This window comes from Dicentrarchus labrax, unplaced genomic scaffold (assembly GCF_905237075.1).
Source record: "Dicentrarchus labrax unplaced genomic scaffold, dlabrax2021, whole genome shotgun sequence".
NCBI lineage: Eukaryota > Metazoa > Chordata > Actinopteri > Moronidae > Dicentrarchus > Dicentrarchus labrax.
This window is the reverse complement of record NW_026136722.1, coordinates 24,588,591-24,608,455: the sequence shown is the minus strand read 5'-3', so window position 1 is coordinate 24,608,455 and position 19,865 is coordinate 24,588,591. Positions and strand designations below refer to the sequence as shown.

At 41.3% G+C, this 19,865-nt stretch overlaps 1 protein-coding gene across 1 annotated transcript; it reads right to left on the bottom strand.

The window, feature by feature from the left end:
- Positions 1 to 10,367: 10,367 nt before the first annotated feature.
- hoxb1a (homeobox B1a) lies at positions 10,368 to 19,396 on the bottom strand. The gene is made up of 2 exons (XM_051389161.1): positions 14,681 to 19,396; positions 10,368 to 12,918 (listed from the first exon to the last, which is right to left on the bottom strand). Exons 1-2 carry the CDS (start codon positions 15,537 to 15,539, stop codon positions 12,563 to 12,565), a joined length of 1,215 nt encoding a protein of 404 aa, XP_051245121.1. The 5' UTR covers positions 15,540 to 19,396; the 3' UTR covers positions 10,368 to 12,562.
- Positions 19,397 to 19,865: the final 469 nt, after the last annotated feature.

Here is a 19,865-nt window from a genome sequence, read left to right as displayed (position 1 = left end):
GGATGTTACATGTAACAGTGACTGTGATAAATACAAATGCAGACCCCACTGTTCTGGTTGCATAAAAAAAAAAAAAAAAACTATTCTTTTACAATTTTATTCATATGTTGTTATTTGTATTACCACTGTTTTCTTCTTTATCGCAATATATCGCCTTGCTTTCAGTATCACAGTATATCACGATATATTGAATCGTAACCCTTGTATTGTGATCATGTATCATATCGCCAGATTCTCGCCAAAACACATAACACAAGGATTTCTAGTGTTCCTATGAGTTTTTTTTATTTTCACTGTATGTTTAAAAGAAACTGGTAGAAGTGTAAGAGGCTTTATTACTGCAGCTCTCCTTGGAGCTCGGACCAGGCTCAATCGACAGCTATAACCCTGCTAAATAAATGTAAGTCCCTAAAACATACTTTAAGAAACAGTGATGTAATTGTCACCCAGAACAGCGAGAAGAGAAACAAACTAAGGACACAGCTCAGTCACAAGTCACAGGGAGCCATAAAAAGAGGATGGACTACTACAAACCTGGCAATTAACGAATGACCCAGCACCTACAGCGAGAGAAACGGGAAGTCATGCAATACATGGCGACAAACAGTGAGATTGAAGAGTCCAACACTGGTAACTTTAAGGCTGAAGCTGACAGGATAAGAAGACAAAAGGAGGAGCTCAATGGTGAGTCACAAACTGGGCACTGGGGGGACTGTAAACGGGCAACCTTAAAACTGACCTGGCAATGATGAGGATACATACAAAAATGACAAAAGAACTCAATCATGTGTCAATTGGAGCCATAAAGGGGAAATGAACAGCTCCACACCTGGCAACCCTACAACTCACCCAACAACAATAATGTAACAGGCACCAGGAAAGATCTCGATCACGGCTGCACTGGAGCCATTAAAGGAGGATAAAGTCAGCTCACCTGGCAACCTCAGGCCTTATAATGGCTTGTGTTTCCCCAGGCAAAGCCTCTGAGGTGTTTGTGTGGTCAAAGTGTTGCTGATCGATGGTAACTTGTGGTCATGACCTCATCGTCTGGCCTCCAGGAAGCAGTGCAGACTACCAGACCCTCCCTCACACAATGGCACTAACCGCTACTTGAGTGAGCAAATCACATGTGGACAGCACTAAATACAGGCGCAATCTGTCTGCGGTGTGAACGTTTCATTGAAGTCTCAAAGCAATCACATAATAACAACATATCAACATTAATATTGCTTGCAGATTGGTCTTCCTTGGCATTTCCTTTTGATACATTTTTTATGACATTTTAATGGAGCTGTTTGATTATAGGCCACTTATATAAACAAAGCCCTGCAAAATATATTTTTTTTAACAGTTGTAACAGAATAGTGGATGAATCTCATTGTATCTGTGGTCTAATGTAGGGTGCTCTCACTAAACTGTTTGGTGTGGTACAAATGAACTGGTGAGTTTGCCTGTTCCTTTACACAGGTGTGAAATCTATCAGTTGAACTCTGGTACAGACCAACAACCAGACAGTCCCACCTTTTCACATGGTCCTGGTCTGATTTCAGTAAGAATTACCAGACTGCACTCGCTTTGATGTGAGACTGGGCTGAATATTATGGTACAGGACACATGTGTCAACCTTACCCCATCGACCCCATCGGACATTTCTGTGAATACTTCCTGCAACTAACACAGCTTCCTTCATTGACATTTAACGTTGGCACTGGATGTAAATCATGAGGTCCAGAATTTCCCAATTGAGTTCACTGTTCTATCTGTTTCTCATATAAGGAACGATTGCAGTCGAGACTGGTAAAACTCATGATTCCTTGGTGAGTGAAGGTAAATAAACACATACAGTTCAGAAAACTGCACCTTGACTTGATGTAAGGCCCCAGAACTTCAAAGTTAACAAACTGCTTCTACCAGCACCTCCAAAGCTCACTGATGAATACTTTGTTTGTACTTGTTTGTTCCATCCATACAAAATCCAAAGTGTAATAATGACATGTGTTGGTCTATTTCTGGGCTGGGCACCTTCCTGGAATCCCCTGTAGTTGCCTGGTAAGACCACAAGATTCCAGGAAGTCACTGGCAAGGAGCCACCGGCAGCACACATTTTGGTGCCATGTGTGAACTGTAGTTTATCTCAGTCCAACAGCACTCACCATGACTCAATGATGAACCCAGTGCCTGAGTGCTATAAAAGGCAGTTCTACCAACAGCCACTAGACGCTGGAAAACCTTAGATGTATTGAAGTTGATATAAAACTTGTCTCTGAAAATTCAAACTCATCCTATTCTTTCCTCTTTCTTTCAGTGTGTCTTTTATTACATTTAATAAGACAGTAACAAGGTGTGCGGGCCTTCCACAGTCAGTCAAGCTAAATGCTGTTTTCATGTCCTGCCTCAGCCGCACCCAGGCTTCAGCCTGTTCAAGTAAATAATCTTTATTTTTTTTGTACGTGTGTGTGTGTGTGTGTGTGTGTGTGTGTGTGTGTGTGTGTGTGTGTGTGTGTGTGTGTGTGTGTGTGTGTGTGGCCTCTGTGTTGCTTGCTCAGGTTCAACAGCAGAGTTTGACTTAGATAATTATTATTACCCCATTACTGATTGATTTCATGTCAGACATGTTTGTTCATTAAATATTGTTTGGTCCATTGTCATTTTGTATTGAGTTGAGTTTGTGTGTGTGTGTGTGTGTGTGTGTGTGTGTGTGTGTGTGTGTGTGTGTGTGTGTGTGTGTGTGTTGTCTCTGTGTGATGGATGTGCCCTTGCTTTCGCCCCAGTGTTGGGGATAGCTGATGCACTTTAGCTGTTCCTGTTTCCACACACACACACACACACAGAGAGAGAGAGAGAGAGAGAGAGGGTGCTGAAAGAACATGGCACAATAGCTTGTTTATCTCGGGCTAACACAGCATGCAGACTCTGTGTGTGTGTGTGTGTGTGTGTGTGTGTGTGTGTGTGTGTGTGTGTGTGTGTTGAGGACACAGGGTCATGGGGTACACAACGTTAGCTAAGGCAAACAGTCATAGGTGTTCAGGCCTGTCTGCCACAATAACTCACGAAAGACAAGTTTATACTGTGGAAAAACACCATGAAAATATCACACCTAAAGAGGCATTAGTTATGAATTAAGGACAAATGTGTATCATTTTTATAACTTTATAAGATTTTTTTTTTCTTTTTATTTTAAACTACAGTCTTCATTAAGCAAGTACTCTTGCATGGGATTTAAAAGTGTTAAGTTTTTCATTGCAAAATGCTAATAAATCTGTCAGTTTTAACTGATGAAAATAAATTGTCAATTATAATGGCGGAATACCTCCTCTTTTTCTTCTCTCCTGGCCTTTCTTTCTTAGCACTGGATGGACAGGAATGTCTGGCCTGATAACCTTCTGCTCCCTGTTCTCCCTCTGACCTCTGACCCCAACAGTACAGCCTGCTGACAAACACACTTTCCAAAAAAAAAATTGTAGGTTCCTCTGCAGCCAACTTTTGGTTTGTGACCTTTTGTCCTCCCTCTTCTTGTAAAAGAACAGACATGAATTACATCACCTACTGCCTCCTGGTGTGTAGCCAATTTATGTTCAATTCAAAGGAAGGAGGTGCACTCTGTTTGATTATCATATGTCTGAATGTTCAAAAGTCACAGCTCAAAACCAGATCTGATCTTAAAAACCCTTACAATAAAAGGGTGTTGCTTTGTACATCAGTTGTCTTTTAAGTGGGGTTGCAGGCCCCCCTGGAATGGTTAATGTGATTCCAGGGATGAGTGTGAACCACGGTCGGTCCTGAACAACCTGGGTGCTTGACACTTCATCAATATGTAAAAATGTATTTTTTAGGAGGAAGGGTTGTTTCTACATGTTGGGCTTATAGCTGTTGGCTGAGCAGAAAAGGAAAAGATGGAGAATTCTTGCAATTTGTATTACTATTATTCATGCACATTCAAGGAACAAGGAAGCAAACCCAGTGTGAGCAAAACACAAGGGTGAAGAGGGTTTTAGGAGTCACTGAGGGCTGCTGAGGGGGTTTCAGTGGCCGAACTGCTTCTGGTCTAAAGCAGGGCCCAATTTCCCAATAACGAATATTTTAAGCATTTGTACAATAAGTAGTGCAAATTAAATGTTTAGTTATTTTTGTGTGTGTATGTAATGGTTCAGTGGCCATGACTCCAAAACGAACAGAAGCATTAAACACTGTTCCAGAGCTTCTTAAGACGCTCTGAGCCTCCTGTAGTGGGTCGGACGTACCTGTTAATCCATGAACGTTTCTACAAGAGTAGGTTGTTAAGATGGATTTCAGGATCATCTTACTGTAGCCTTCAGATGCTTTTGAGTAGCGAGGCCCATGCAGATGTGTTTTCTATGCAGCAGGCCTGGGTCAGCGGGGCGTGGCGGCTGCTCAGCAGGGCTGCAGAGCTCTTCTGTGGGCAGAGTGGAGGAGGAGAGCCACTGAACTCTCGATGACCCCAACAGACAAAAAACAGCACACACACTCAACTGAACTGAATACATCAAAGAAATACACTCATGTGTTTGTCTTTTATTACTCAGCTTGTCTTTGTTTTTTCACTCATCTGGTATTCACTGTAATTGATTCCAAATTTGGCCTTTAAATTGGAACCATTATTGAAATTGGGATTTTCTGTTTCTTTTGTATGTCTCGATGACATTTAATAAATGTAAAGTTATTATAGTCCATTAATCATTACCAACATGAATATACACTATTGTTCTATATCATATACCAAAAACTTCTATATACTTTTCAATTATTCGTGTTTTAAGTAATTGTTAGTGCTGATATACGCATAGCACATGAATTTACCGTACTGCTAATACAGCTCACTAACAAAGAAATAACTGAAATAATATAAAGTCTGAAAGTTCTGAAATGATAATAAAATAAAGAACATTTTGAAACGTAACTCATTTCTAAAAACACGTTAGGAGCAGGGAGTGCAGGGCAGCAGGGGAGTGAATCTGTGGATATCATCAACAATGATCTTTTTATTTTCAAATGTATAATATAGTGCATTCTTTTAAAAATTATTGTTATTGTGATACTAAATGAATCTTACTGAAACCATTTTATATTATTACAAAACTGAAATAAAAATACGTACTATCATGAATAATATTGATGCTAAAAGAGAGTAATTTCTTCTTTACAGTTCATTTTATTCAAACACGTCATGGCAAGAGAAATTATGTCTTTGTTTTTTCTTTTTGTAAAATCTGCTTCAGCCTTGTCAGAGTACCTTCAGAGAGGCTCAGCTTTCTGGGCCTGTATTTAAAACCAAGTCAAAGTTTGACCAATAAAGCACATTTATCAAGCAACTACTGCTACTTACAATACAGTGTAAGAGGAACATTTAAAATCAGCTCTTAAGTGATTACTATTAATTTAAATTATGTATACTCAGAACAGGAACAGCCAATCAGAGACATGGATTTAAACTATAATCCATTCTTCATTATTTAAAGAAAATTGTAAATGTAATTTTATTTATGTCATCCAGTAATAATTAATGCATGAAATTAACAATATGCCTAACATGTTTATAACATATAGGTATATAAATAGAGATTTAATAGTAGCAACTATCATACAGAGAAAATATAGAATAAGGGGTATTTAGTGCCACATTTACAGGTGCAGGTGGTAATGACGTAGTGAATGGAAAGTGATTGCAAATAAAATAGTGTTTTATTCTTGTTGTACCCCTTTTAAATTATGGAAATGTAATGAAATTGAATATAATGTTGTGATACGTTCAAATAAAATGCAAATGCTGGGTTAAAACTACCTTTTTCTGATTTACATTGCTTCAGATAACATTTACTGTATATTCCTCCAACTTGTGCTCCCCTCTCTTTTATACAGCAAGAGATCTCTGGAACCCTAGCACTTTTAATCGTAAAGAAATTTGAAAATGAGATTTCATTCTTCAGTAAAAGCAGTAAAATTATAACTATCAAATCCAGTTACAATTATTTCTTTGATAGTAAAATCCAGTCCCGCACCACCACACTCAGGGACAGCTTCATCCTGCAAGCCATTAGACTGTTGTCTCCCTGCACACATACATATTTATTTTACTACTGTAGATCTTCACAATATATATTTTTACCCGTTCAGCATTATTGCATACCAGTCTACCTCAGTATAATAGTTTCTAGTTTATGTGATATTCTATTCTATTTTTATATTATATTCTATTAAACTCGTATATTTTGACTAAATGTCTTTGACTCAGATTCTCTTTTTTTCATCTCTCATTTAATTTTGTTACATTTTGTGTGAGCATTGTTGGGGGGAGCTCGAGAACAAGACTTTCATTGCTGATGACTGCTACACTGTAATTGCTGTGCATATCTCAAAAATCTAAAGAACAACATGTAATCGGATTGCTATTGCTTAGGATGTAACAGTAGGTTAGAAAAAAGCCCACAGTGGTGATAAAGATACATATCTCCATCAAATTAATCTTTAATACTCTGAGTAATGCAATAGAAGATCCAACCAAACTGAATCAAACAGATCCCACTCAAACCAGTGTTAAATGAACTTTCTATAATATAGAGTAATGTAGGTACAATGTTTTAAGGTCACGTCAAATCAAGAGAAGCAAATAGGATAATACTTTTCAAGTTTAGGTAATATTTTTTGTTTCATACCAAGAAATTACACATTGATATGAAACAAAACAAATGAATGAAAATAATAAAATAATTTTTTAAAATATTAAAACGGGCAGGTTTAAAGTGCAAGACTGGTGACATTAACATGATTAATTTTCAGGATGAGATTTGAGGACAGTTTCCTTCATAATTTAAAAAAATTAAATTCTTTGATTGCAGAAACATGATGAGACTGTCATCCAATAAAAATACACACAACACCATCTGGCTCCAATCAATCACACACATACACACACACACACACACACACACACACACCCAACACACACCAACACACATACAGCAGGCTTTGATAATGTTTCTCTGCCCCTTACCAGCTTTGCCCTGATAAAAGATCAGAAATTTCACTAACTGTTCAAATAATAGAATAGACTGGCAGACCCCGTTGCCAGGCCTGTGTGTGTGTGTGTGTGTGTGTGTGTGTGCGCGTGTGGCTGTGCATGTACTCTCATCTATTTGATTGAAGCTCTGAACTGTTGAACTGCAGCTACACCACTTTATCTTTCACTGCTCATTGTGAGGGCATGAACACACACACACACACACACACACACACACACACACGCACACACACACACACACACACACACACACACACACACACACACACACAGGCAGACAGCCCTGTGTTGAACTTGAGATGAGTTATGGAAAGGAAAACAGGAGTTGGGGGTCAGACCGTATGAGGTCACCCTGAAAGAATCTCCACTCTTTCTCAAGCACTCTCTCTCTCTCTCTCTCTCTCTCTCTCTCTCTCTCTCTCTCTCTCTTTCAGTCTCTCTCCTCCTCAATAAGCACGATTACGTTCTGTTTTCTGCTTCACCAACGTAACCATCTTCAGCATTTCATGGTTTTCTCTTCCATTTCCTCGTCTCCCTCCATTGCTTTATTTCTTTGCCTCCCTTCCTTTCCCCGTTCCTCCTCCTCCTCCTCCTCCTCCTTTGTCTTCACACTGGACACCATTTTCTTATTCCCTTAACCTTGCATCCTATCTAATCAAAACATGATGTAATTTCTCTTATCGATTTTCCATTCTACAATGTGTGGGGCAACTACTGTATAGTTATGGCAGCTAAAACTCTTAACATTAGGGAAATATCACGGTTACAGTTCATAAAAATGCAAATAATAGTTAATTGCAACTCTCAACCACACTGACCTCCACACCCATCCATCTTGCTGAGGCAAACGAGTTCATGCACTGGCACTGGGGGGGGCAGCTGTGGCTCAGAAGGTGTAGAGCAGGACTCATCGTCCACTGATCAGGTTGGTGGGTCGATCCCCGGTTCCTCCAGCATGTCAAAAGTGTCCTTGAGCAAGATACTGAACCCCAAATTACTCCCGATACTGTGCCATCAGTGTGAATGTATGTGAATGGTTGAACGTGACGTGTAATGTAAAGTGCTTGTGGTGGTCGCTATATAACTGCAGTCCATTTACCACTGAACATTAGCATTGGATGTAGATTTTGATGTGTGAAATTGTCTAAGATGGACACAATACCTAGGATACTGGTCTGGTAATACACTCTCATTTCAGCTGGGTTAGGGTTAGTAAGTGGTAAGTGCTGCAGGAATGAGTCCATAAACACAGAACTGACTTAGGATTTTTGTACTTCCGGTTCCCTCACCATTTAAGTCAGTGGGTCTTTTGAATGGGTTAAATGATTGTAATAAGGTCTGTGGTTAACACACGCTTAAGAGATTTTCACGTTTTGTTCTACGATGTAAAATAAGTCACCGCCTGGGAATTTTGAAGCTTTTACGTGTCTTAAAAAGGCGGTTGCTAACAAGAGGCTAAATGAGATTACAGAGTTAGAGTTGTTGGTGAAATTAAACATCATCATGCCAAACAGAGTTTAGTGTTAGAGACGCTGAAGTCAAGCGACTGTGGTGTAGTTCATTTATAGCTTAACGTTAGGTTGATTTAAACATCAGGTTTTGGTATCATTCCATCAGAGTGAGGGCTTCTTTTAAGAGCCACCACTTTACAGCTATGTTTGATACTCATACAAAGAGGAAAAGGAACAGGAAAGAGCAAACACAGAGACAGCATTTTTAGGAAGAAGTTAGAAGTATCAGTAGACATCATCATTAAAAAATGACTGTGATACTGGAAGATTGCACACTTCACAGATTCAAACACAAATGTCCAGTGTCAATGCAGGAGGTAGTGTATTTAGCATTTATGTAGTGAGGTGGGAAGTGAGAGTCTAAATCACAGCTGAAGACTCTCAGTTGTTGGATGTTGTGAAATGTAGAAAACCTCTAAATGCAGCAGAGGAAGATGAGACTGTTTAAAAGTAGAAAGGAACTGCTCTGATGTGCTGGATAGGATGAGGTGTGAGTGTGGAAGACGATCCGAGGGAGGTTGTGTCGGGGTGTGTGTGTGTGTGTGTGTGTGTGTGTGTGTGATGAGGTGATGACTGAGCTTGCCACCCAGGCTCCAGAACCGACATCTTCAGACCAGTGAAGAGGAGAGGGAGATGAAGATGAGGAGGAAGAGGAGGAGGAGTGTGTTTACATGTTTAGATATCCCAGAGGCTCTCCAAAGGTCAACGGGTCAGAGAGCCACCCGGAAAGCCCTGCTACATTCCTCACTGTAGCCCTGCATATATGTGTGTGTGTGTGTGTGTGTGTGTGTGGGTCAACCAGAGGCCATGCAGCCATATGAATGTGAGAGGCCTGACTGCTATTGAAATGCATGAAGCTCTCTGTATGTTGTGTTTTGTCAAACGATGTGTGGCTTTAATCCAGAAGGAGGAAGACAACCAACTCAGTTTCCTCCTTAATCATTTCCTCTTTTCCTCCGTCACTTTTTCTCCTGCTTCAAGCTCTTACTGGACTGCAGACCTGTAGTGCACACATTCTTGGCAGTCACACATTTTACTTTCTTGATACTTGTGCTAATCCTTGTGTGTTGTGGTGTGTCACCTTTCAAGCATTTTCATTTTGGGAAACATGGGACATGTTTTTATAGCAGGGAACAGAATTTATATCAGCCTCTCAATACTTTGACTTCCCTATGTCTGTTAGTTCCTACCAAAGATGAAAACAGTTCACAAATATATAGAGCATTTGAAACATTTTAACTGTTTCACTTTGTCTGTAGATGTTTAACAGATTACAGTGTATGTAACAATTCCTGAACATAACTAAGATGTTTTTTGTGCCTAAACCTGCCAAACCTTAAACACAGTGATAGTAATATAAATCTGTAGACAGACTATTGAAAAATGTTATGATGCTATTAGTTGCTGCATTTATTGTAGTACTGCAAGGTTCAACATTTTTTTTGCTTAGTGTTGCCCATTCCCAAGCTTCTTTTTAAAAATTAATCCAATAACCACAAACAATTTGGAAAACAAATGCAAACAACATGACCTATCACAGAGACATAAGCATTGTTTTGTCAAACTCTTGCCTCATTTTCTTCATGTTTTGTTTGCCTGGAAAAGCTGTAATATTGCACAAATATACGTTGAGGCCTGGTAGGGCATCAAAATGGTTTCTGTGGGCTTCACAGTGTCCCTGGAACATGCCATGGATGAGAGATGTTTGTACAGCTTTCAAAGGTTGGAAATGCTGGATGCACATGCAATTTGTAAGTCAGTGAATATATGTAATATACAAAACTGTCTAAAGAGGACAAAAAGATCATCTCTGCGGTGGATTGACAAAAGAATCTTTAATTGAGGTAGCTTAAAGTAGAAAAAGACAGACGGGAACAGGTTTGGGAGTGTTTCTAAGGCAGCAGAACTAATAAAACTCAGTCAGTCTGCTCTCATTTAAAAACATCATTGTAAAAAATACAGCAGTTCACAGTAATGGCTGACCTTTAACCAGACAACTTTACTCTTATGAAGTCATAAGTAGGAATAAACCTATTCACATAAAGTCATTTTATCAGGTTTTAAGTATCACAACCTTCAGCAGATGTCCATAGGGAAAACACTCCCTTCGCATACACACTTTCCCCCCCATAATCTACAATCAATAACATAAAATGCATCCAATAATTTATTCTCATGGGGGAAGAGGCAGTAAAATAGAATTTTCCCACTTTTCCCACTCATCGAGGAGACGCGTGTGTCTAACAGGCAGCATTCTTTTCAGTAGTTCTCTTAAATTGTGTTCCCCCTGCACACACACATACATACATACACACACACACACACATCCCAAATTAAGCCCTGAGTCGAACTAGCGTGTTGTAAATCAGACTGTAAAGGTGTTACAGAACATAAAATTCAAGCTTAGTCAAGCAAGTTTTTGAGCACTTTGTCTGAAAATGTTACCCTGTAGTCACATAGTGCAAAGGCCAGAGCTGCATGGGGGGAGACATAAACACAAACAACAACAACAACAACAACAACAACACTTAAAACATTCAAAAATAAGCATCCAAGGTTTTAAAAGTGGAATAAAAATAGTTACAATCAGATAAGACAACAGTGTGTTTTCGCCACGAGAGGCTCCCTGTATTCCTGATCATAAGGCTCATTTAGTTTAGATTATTCAAACAGGTGGGGGTTGAGGACGGACCACTTTACATAATGAATTCATTTTGTTAAATCTTCATGTCAACGATCATGAAGGCTTTCAGTGGAGTTATACCCATAATGATCTAAGTGTACATCATGGGCTTTATTTGTACACCGAAAGCAACAAATGGTGGCAAAAAAAACCATTGACTTTAATCCAAAGTGAGAAAATGTAAAGAAAATATTAGAAATTATGTATTATCCACCTTAGATAACCCAATACCATTATACCCTGTAAATTCATATCAAGATGGCAAAGTGCATCCCATCATCATCATCATCATCATCATTATCATACTGGAAGGATCCAGCTTTACCCTGTACCACACCAATCACCTTACAGTTCAAAATAGCTCCCAATCAAGGAGAAAATCTCTAATATAATGTTTGTCAGACTAAATTCTCGACAGGTTTTTGTCCAGGAATAATTCACCAAATATTTTAGCAGAACAAACTGCTTTTTATAGTGCTGAAACAGACAGGCATGGGTCTTTGATTTTGCCTGTTTGGACAGAGCGTAGACGTGTGAAAAGTCTGATCTACAGAGAGTTACTGCACCAAAGGTCCATTATTTGGTTTTCTACCCCTTAAGAGGAAAGTTTACCACAGAGGTTATGTCTTAGTCTCGATGTGTACATGAACTGTGATTAACCAATGAGTCATTTTCCTTCTCAGATTTTCAGAGGCCTGGAGGGGTAAAAATGTGCAGACATATTATTTTTTTAAAAGAAGTTAAGACTCACAAAACAGAAACAGAAAATTAATAATCTTATGTAAGTATTTTTTCTTTCTTATCCCTTAAATGATATTGTGATCCTTCCAGGAGGCATTACAGAACCTACAGCTGGTTGCTTTCTGCACCGAAGCAAGAATGTGGCAAGGCGATGATTTTACTGTATACCATATTTTGGTTGCCTCCTAGCAGGTCCCCTCTCTTCGTCAACACTTCAGTGCACTTCTTGCAGTCAGAATGTCAACTGTGGTGGACTAACTGTGCAGTGCATCCAGCTGCAGTGCGTTTATGGTCCTAATAGGCCACTGTAGTTCATATATATCAGAAACAACTGACCAATCAGTGCAGAAGCAGCTAATATACCAGAACAGGAACAGTTGACTGAATGCATAAGTCCAGGGGCTGGGTGGGTTTTCAAAAGGAATTCTGGGACATGAGAAAGCGGTATCAGGCTCATTCTCCTATAACATGTAGCACACAACAAGGAATGCATTAAATAGTGTGTCACTAGTACAGGACAGTGGGCCACCTGTTCTCCACAGTGCCACAGGGACTGAGTGACTGCAGAACCAATCACGTGGCTCGCTCTGACTACTCCGAGCTCGGGGACGCGCCCGGAGACGTGGACGCGGAGGAGTGGTCGGTGTCCTCCAGCTCCTTGTTGAAGCAGCCGTCGGTACCGGAGGAGGAGGAGGAGGAGGAGGAGCGCGTCGTAGCGGAAGCGCCCTCCCGCTCGCGCTTCTTCTGCTTCATGCGCCTGTTCTGGAACCAGATCTTCACCTGGGTCTCGTTGAGCTCGAGCGTGGCGGCGATCTCCACGCGCCGAGCTCGCGTCAGGTACTTGCTGAAGTGGAACTCCTTCTCGAGCTCCGTCAGCTGCCGCGTGCTGAAGTTGGTGCGCATGGCGTTGTTGTGTGCGCCCGCGAGGCCGAAGTCCGACACCTTGACTGAATGGAGGGGAGACAGAGACGGTGTTAGAAACACATCATTTTATATACTATATAATATAACTGTATTGTTTATTTTAGTATTTTATTCATATGATTGAGAAATAAAAACATCTGCTTAAAGAACATTCATTGTAAATAAATAACTAGATCAGGAAGTAGACTGTTCCTCTTGCTAAAGGCCCCTTTCACTTTTTTAGTAGGTCTATTTGTTCTTATTTTATTTATTTATTCTCATTTTATTTATTGCTATTCATGCTATTTAAATCCAGACTGTGTTGGGCCTATCCTTGCTCTGCTTTAGCTCAACGGATGGCAGCTGCAACGCTGTGTTTCATAGCTGTCCTCAGGATATCTACAGACTAACAATGGTAAAAGAGAGTAAATAATAATAATACGTTTAATTAATATCACAAGAGAAGAAAGAAATACAAAGGAGGGGGAAACGGGCTGGATGGAGGGATGGAGGAGCAGGGCTGGGGGTGTAATGGAGAGTATAGAGGTGGGGGGGGGGGGTGCTTTAAAAGATAACAGAGCAGGACAGACTTCCCAGGGTGAAATAACCCGTCTGCTATATCCATTAAGAGAGAGAGAGAGAGAAAGAGAGAAAGAGAGAGAGAGAAAACATATCAGCCGTCAGGGGCCATGTGGACTCAGGCCAGACCTGCTATCAGTCTTGAGATATGACCGCAATGATTGCATACTGAAAACACATGAAGGCTGTTTTTTATTTTGTTTTTTTTTTTGTTTTTACTTTAAAACGACAAGATATCAGTATTCAAGTTTATGACGTAACGAGGAAATTAAATGTTTTTTATTCGTTGTTCCATATTCGCTACAGCAATAACCAAATAAACCTTCATATTTCAATTTAAAATGTATTTGTTTCTCACTTTGTAATAATGAAAAGCAAAAAAAAAAAATCCCTGAAAGAGATTAATTTTTAAGGAATAATGTTTTTTCTTTATTTATTGTAAAGCGGAATTATGAGTTTTCCATGATAATAAAAATAAAATGCTTCAGGTTTTGGTGCAGTCGCAGTTCTTGTTAAAGAAAGGTTTCCGCCAAGACAACAAATGTGTTATTGTTGTCGAAAGACCTGTGAGATGAATGCATGGGTCATAATTAAACTTTTCTTTTTTATATAAATGTGACCCAAAAATAAATGTATGGCACACCTCAAATTGTTTTGGGTTTTTCCTATTTCTTAATTCTTCGTCGGTTTACAGTGAAACGAATTCAGACTTGAGTGATTAAGCCAAGTGAAAAGAGGACAGAACAGTTAGAACATTTACATTAGAAAAGGCTGACATCTGTGTACAGAGAGAAAATGAAACCGAGGCCTGCAGGGAAAAAAGAAACATTTTAGGCTAATATTAATTTCGTTATTTATCAAGCGTTATTGGACCTCTTGAGCTCATGCTGTTACAGAAAGTCTCTTTAACAAAGCCTTTCAGTCAGTACAACTGTTTTATAGCCTGGCTTTATTTTTCTCATTGTGTTGCTGACTATTAGCTATTTTGTTTTATTTTTTCCAACATCTCAGCTATGTATAAGCCATTCCTAAAATAAGCTATTTATTTTCGGCCCCTTGCTGTAACATTTCCGTTGACAGCCACTATGATAAATGCGGAAGAGGCCACTGGTCCTCATCTTCAGTGGAAACCTCACAAATCACTGCTGGATCTCAGCAGTTACTGCCTCTTCTAAAGGCTTCATCTTTAACCAGTTATCGCCAGAAAGAGCACCCACCCTCCCTCACCTGTTTTAGGCGGGTTCCTCTTCACCTTCATCCAGTCGAAGGTCTGCCCCTGCCCGGCCTGCTGGCCCTCCTCGTCCCCCCTCTCTCGGTCCTGTGAGACGGGTAGCTCCCCGTAGCCTCCCCCGTGAGGAAGCCCCAGATAGCCCGCTGCGTCCAGACCCCCACCAAGCTGCTGCGGGTACTGTGAGCCGGCCAGTGCGCCCTGAGGCCCGCAGTAGGCCCCGGCCAGGGCCCCGTAGCTGGGGCCGACTGTGGGAGCCGAGCTGGGGAAGGTTGATTGATGGTAGTAGGTGGAGGCCACAGGCTCCTCCATGAAATACTGCGAGTGAACGGGGTTGGGAGGGCCCGTCGCGGAAGGGTACTCTGAGTTTCTGGCGCACGCCTGGCCCGCGTAGGCCCCGGTGTTGCCGCTATTCCCGGTATTATAAGGAGACAATGTTCCGCTTTGTAAGCTTTGGGTTTGGTGAAGGTGAGGATGATGCTGGTAGCCGCTGTGCGTCTGCTGATGCTGTTGTTGTTCATGATGGTGATGAGGATGCTGATGATGATGCTGGGTCGCCCCTGTGGTCCCGTGCGCTCCCTCACCTCCAGTGCCCCCGTACAGTCGCCCATCCCCGGTGTAACTCGCCCCCGCGGCGCTGCTGTCACTTCTCGTCCCGTTCACGGGAGCTGGAGAGCCGGTTGGTCCCGTGTGGAAGGCGCCGGAGGTCACCGGGAAGCCCTGGTGCTGATCCAGAGGATGGTGGTGGTGATGCAGATGGTGGTGGTGGTGGTGGTATCCAGGTTTAGGCGCAGGATAAGCGCCGGTCCCCGGTCGGTTACAAATGGAGTATTCCACAAAGGAGTTCATGTTGTCCATGCAGACCGGAGGCACGGTGGGAATGAGTACAGTTTGAAATGCTCAGCAGGAAACGGGAGCCCAAAGGTGACGATAACAGAACTTGGGTGGAAGAAAACATCAACAAACATCGAAAAGTTCCATTAAAAAGGTTTTTTCCCAAGAGTCAATAGGATGATGTGAAATCCCTCTGAGCGAGCATAAACCACAAGAAAAATAAAAACCTCCAAAGGAAAATGAAGCAGGCTATCTTTAGACAAAAATCATCAACCAATATTAAATTAAAATTCAGTCAAATCTGAATAGAAAATAAAAATAAAAACGTCAGAAAGTTCCAATGTGCAGGGGGAAAAGTCTGCACGTCCCCAAACCCGAAACACACATGAATAATGCTCTGCTGCGGTGTGTGTGTGTGTGTGTGTGTGTGTGTGTTTGCGTAAACGGAAGGCCTGTCAATAGCTCAACTCAACCTGAGCTCACCAAACGCGCCTCAGTGACAGCGGGAAACACCGCGAGAACACACCTCTCCACCCCCACACAGGTTACTCTCCGTCCTCCGCTCTGCTTTTCTCTCAAACTCCCTGCTTTTCCCTCTTTTTCCGTGACTCTCTTTCTCCCCCTCTCTCTCTCTCTCGCTCTCATTCTGTCTTCCGTGTCACTTCTTTTCTTACCTCTGTCGCGGGTCACGTGGGTCGTCGTCACGTCGCCTATGGTGACCGGAGGCCAGAAGTTTGTCGGTCGGTCTCGGGAGCGGGGAACCAATGTGTGTGTGTGTGTGTGTGTGTGTGTGTGTGTGTGTGTGTGTGTGTGTTTGTGTGTGTGTAGGAGAGGAGAGGGGAGGGGGGGCCTTTTGGTTTAGAAGTGGAGTTTGCGCGCGCGCGTTTGTATCGACGCACGCGCCTCATCCATCACTCGCCGTGACATTAGCACGACAAAGAGACTTCAATCAAACCGGCCCATCAATCTGATATCAGCACGGATCTGTCAGAGCAAAGAGAGAGGCAGAGAATAAAAGAGGAGCTGTGAGCCGGCCTGCTGCTTCCAGACCTGCTCCCTGCAACAGTCCTCCCAGAAAGCAACCTACAGTACAAACACTGCTTCTTCTAATGCCACCTCTAGAACTCCACCACTGCTGCTGCAGGTCAAGCTTATTATTTCTCCAAATATTCTGAGTGTGACTACTAGACTACTATACAGGGAAATTGTTGGTGTTCAACAGCATCGTGTTGTGTTCGGGGCCCTGTAGAACCCAGAGTCCTCTTTAAAAGCTCAACAAACTTTCTTAACATTGTTCTAACACAGTCAAAGTGGACGGTCACTGTTTCACAAATGCTGAACCTTTTTACGTGAAGATGAAAGCACATTATCATCCCTATCTTGTTGCTGCTGTTTACATTCACCCAGATTCAAATGTTAAAGAATTCACTGCAGAATTATTCCCTGTGTGTATGTACAGTAATTTATTTTATATATTTGAAATGTTACCCTATTCTGATCCTTGTGTATCGACTGCTTCACAATTCATTTCCTGATTGAGTGACTTATATAACCTGATTCTGAACGGATGGCATGTTTCAGTAAACGTCACTTTGCTTTCCTTCTAGCTGTGGTTAAATAGGCTGCAACGGATCTTCATGTGCTTTTATGTGAGATCAGTGCTGACAGTAGACTTTTACTTCTAAAACCCAAATATAGGATTTCTGTCATTAGAGTTTTATAACAGTTTGTTCATAAGAGCTCTAACAGGGATTCAACCTCTCTGGGCTCTAGCTGATGACAAACCTAAGGAACATCACTCTGTTAGATAACGTACTGTATATTTATTTATGTGGATTACTTTTTGGCCAAGAAAACAGCTATGTTTGTTCATGTACAGCTCCTATAACTTATAAAACATGACACATTTTCTTATTTCTGCTATCAACAATAATTTATAGCTATTTTGTGACCCTGATCAAATGTGTAGGTCCAAAGTGAAGAGTTACCACTCCAACATTGGGTTTTAATAATGTCAGAATCAAAGCAAAAATACATCTATAAAGAAACAAATAGGTTGGTACGAAGTAATGTCAATCAAACACAAGGTTAAAAAGATGAAGGATAATTCCGGTTGTCAGACTTTAACCGTAATTATTTATATCTTACTCACCAAAGTAAATGCTGAGATCTTGGTAGGAAACACTGAAATGTTAAGGCACACAGTTACTGCATTTTCCATTGCACTGCACACCTAAATGTATATTGAATGTGCATTATTAAATAAGGCACCATCAGCTGTAATGGTCAAAGCTTTTCTTGATAAGATCTGGGGTCCCTACACAGGCACTGAGAAGACTCAAAGAAGGACCTTTATCTGATGTATTTTATTGCCAAAACTATGGAACCTGGTGTATGTGTTTAGAGATAACGTTACCGTATAACCCGGACTGTTATTCAATGTAAGGACTGTAGAAGAATATTACTGAAAAGAAGACAAATCAGGTTTGAACATGCAAACAATTTTCCAGATTGCTGAAGCCACTTTATTTGGAGGTAAGATTAAAGTAATAATTCCTCATTGCATGGGGAAACTGAGCAAGGACATTAGGAGAACATTAAAGCAGGATGTGAGACTGTAAACTGTGACTGATGTTTACAACAGACAGTTTGGGTATTCATTTCACCATTCACCTTCATTTTCTCTTCCCATAAGTTTGGCCTAAAAAAAAAAAAAAATAAAAGCCAAATTCTAATAAACTGGAATTACCCTTTAAAAAGAAATTATCATTATACTTAGCTCTGGGCTTACACATTTGGTTTTACTCTTGGAGCTCAGCACAGGGCTGACTAAACCCCGCCCCCAGCGAGGTTACCCCCTCCTTTTCTGTTAAAATAAGATCAAAAATGTGAAAAAAGCTCAGAACCAAAGCAGTGTGTTCATTGACCAGAAAGTTCTAATCAAGTCACATGCTGCGTGCCCTTAAGATCCTATCGCCCTGACGCACGGTGAGCCCAGATTTACCAAAAAGGAGCATAGCTTCAATCAGTGCTGTGAGTTTTTTTTTTTTTTTGTTACTTTGGTTTGCTTTGCCAGCAGCCAGGAAACACAAGTGTGAAAAGCTTTACATTATTCAAACCAACACTGCCTCTGTTTGAGAGAAATGATTTATTAACTCAGACTGTAAATCTGCTGCGAACATCTTGTTGCTACAGTGAGCCTAATGCTGTGCTGAGTGCCAGCTGTTCAGCCCTGACATTTAAATCTGTCAGTGTGTGGCTGATTGACTGACTCACTGACCTCCACTGTAACAACGTCTACACCCAACACCGTAGCTTCATCTTTCCTCTCTCCTGTTTGTTCTTTACAGTCATTTTTCCCATCAGCTCCGATCATCTTTCCTCCGTCCCACCTTCAGCCCAGTTCTTTAACACCGATCGTCACTTTAAAGGTTATTGATTTGACTGATATCTCTCCTTTGCATGTTTTCCTCGCAGGACAGAGGAAATCTTTTAATGGATCAAAAGGTTTCTATCGATCAGAGAGCCCCGATCGCAGAGACTTTTGGGAATCAGTTTACTTTTCAACAATTGGATTGGGAGGCCATGGATTTCTGATGGCTGAGCGTGCATGTGCGAGTGCACGTGGGAGAGTGTGTGCGTTTGCTAATTGAATGAATGAGCTGATCTGTTATAGAAATGAGGTTAAGGCAGACAGGAGGCCTTCTGGTCGGCCAAACCCTGCCGGTGCAGCAGGACAGGAAGCGGGGAGCGCTTTGAGACAACACAATGTTCTGTCTGTGAATGTGTGTGGAACAAAGGGCTGCAACTGTGCACAATTGAACTTTTTACATTGGAGTTTTTTGTTTAATTGTATTCTTTGGAAGGATTTTTTTTATCTTTCATCTTAGAATTGTTCCAGTATAAGACATTTTGTAAAAACATTATCTTATTCACACCCTGCTTAGGGCAAAATCCCCTCATGTCTTTATCAAATGCTTGCTCATGAAGTGTCTGTTTCACAGTTTGGACACCTTCTCATTACTGATTACCCCCCCGTTATTATATCTGCGTTCAATGAACTCGTCATCCATTTCTCCCCTCCAGAGCTTGACAGCAGACGCGCCGCCGTCCAGCCACCAGGACGAGATCAGGACGAGCGGCGTGGGCGTGCAACAAGAAGGGAGGTTAATGATCAGCGAGGGGCTGAAAGGAGAGAGAGGGAGAGCGAGTGGGCAGGAAGTCTGCAGGAACAGAGTGGGACAAGAAGAAGATTAAATGACGCCCACGCGGGCTGTCTGGGTGGTGAAGAGACTACAGGAGAGAGAGAAAGAGAGAGAGGTCAAGAGGTCAGAGCTCCAGTGTGTATAA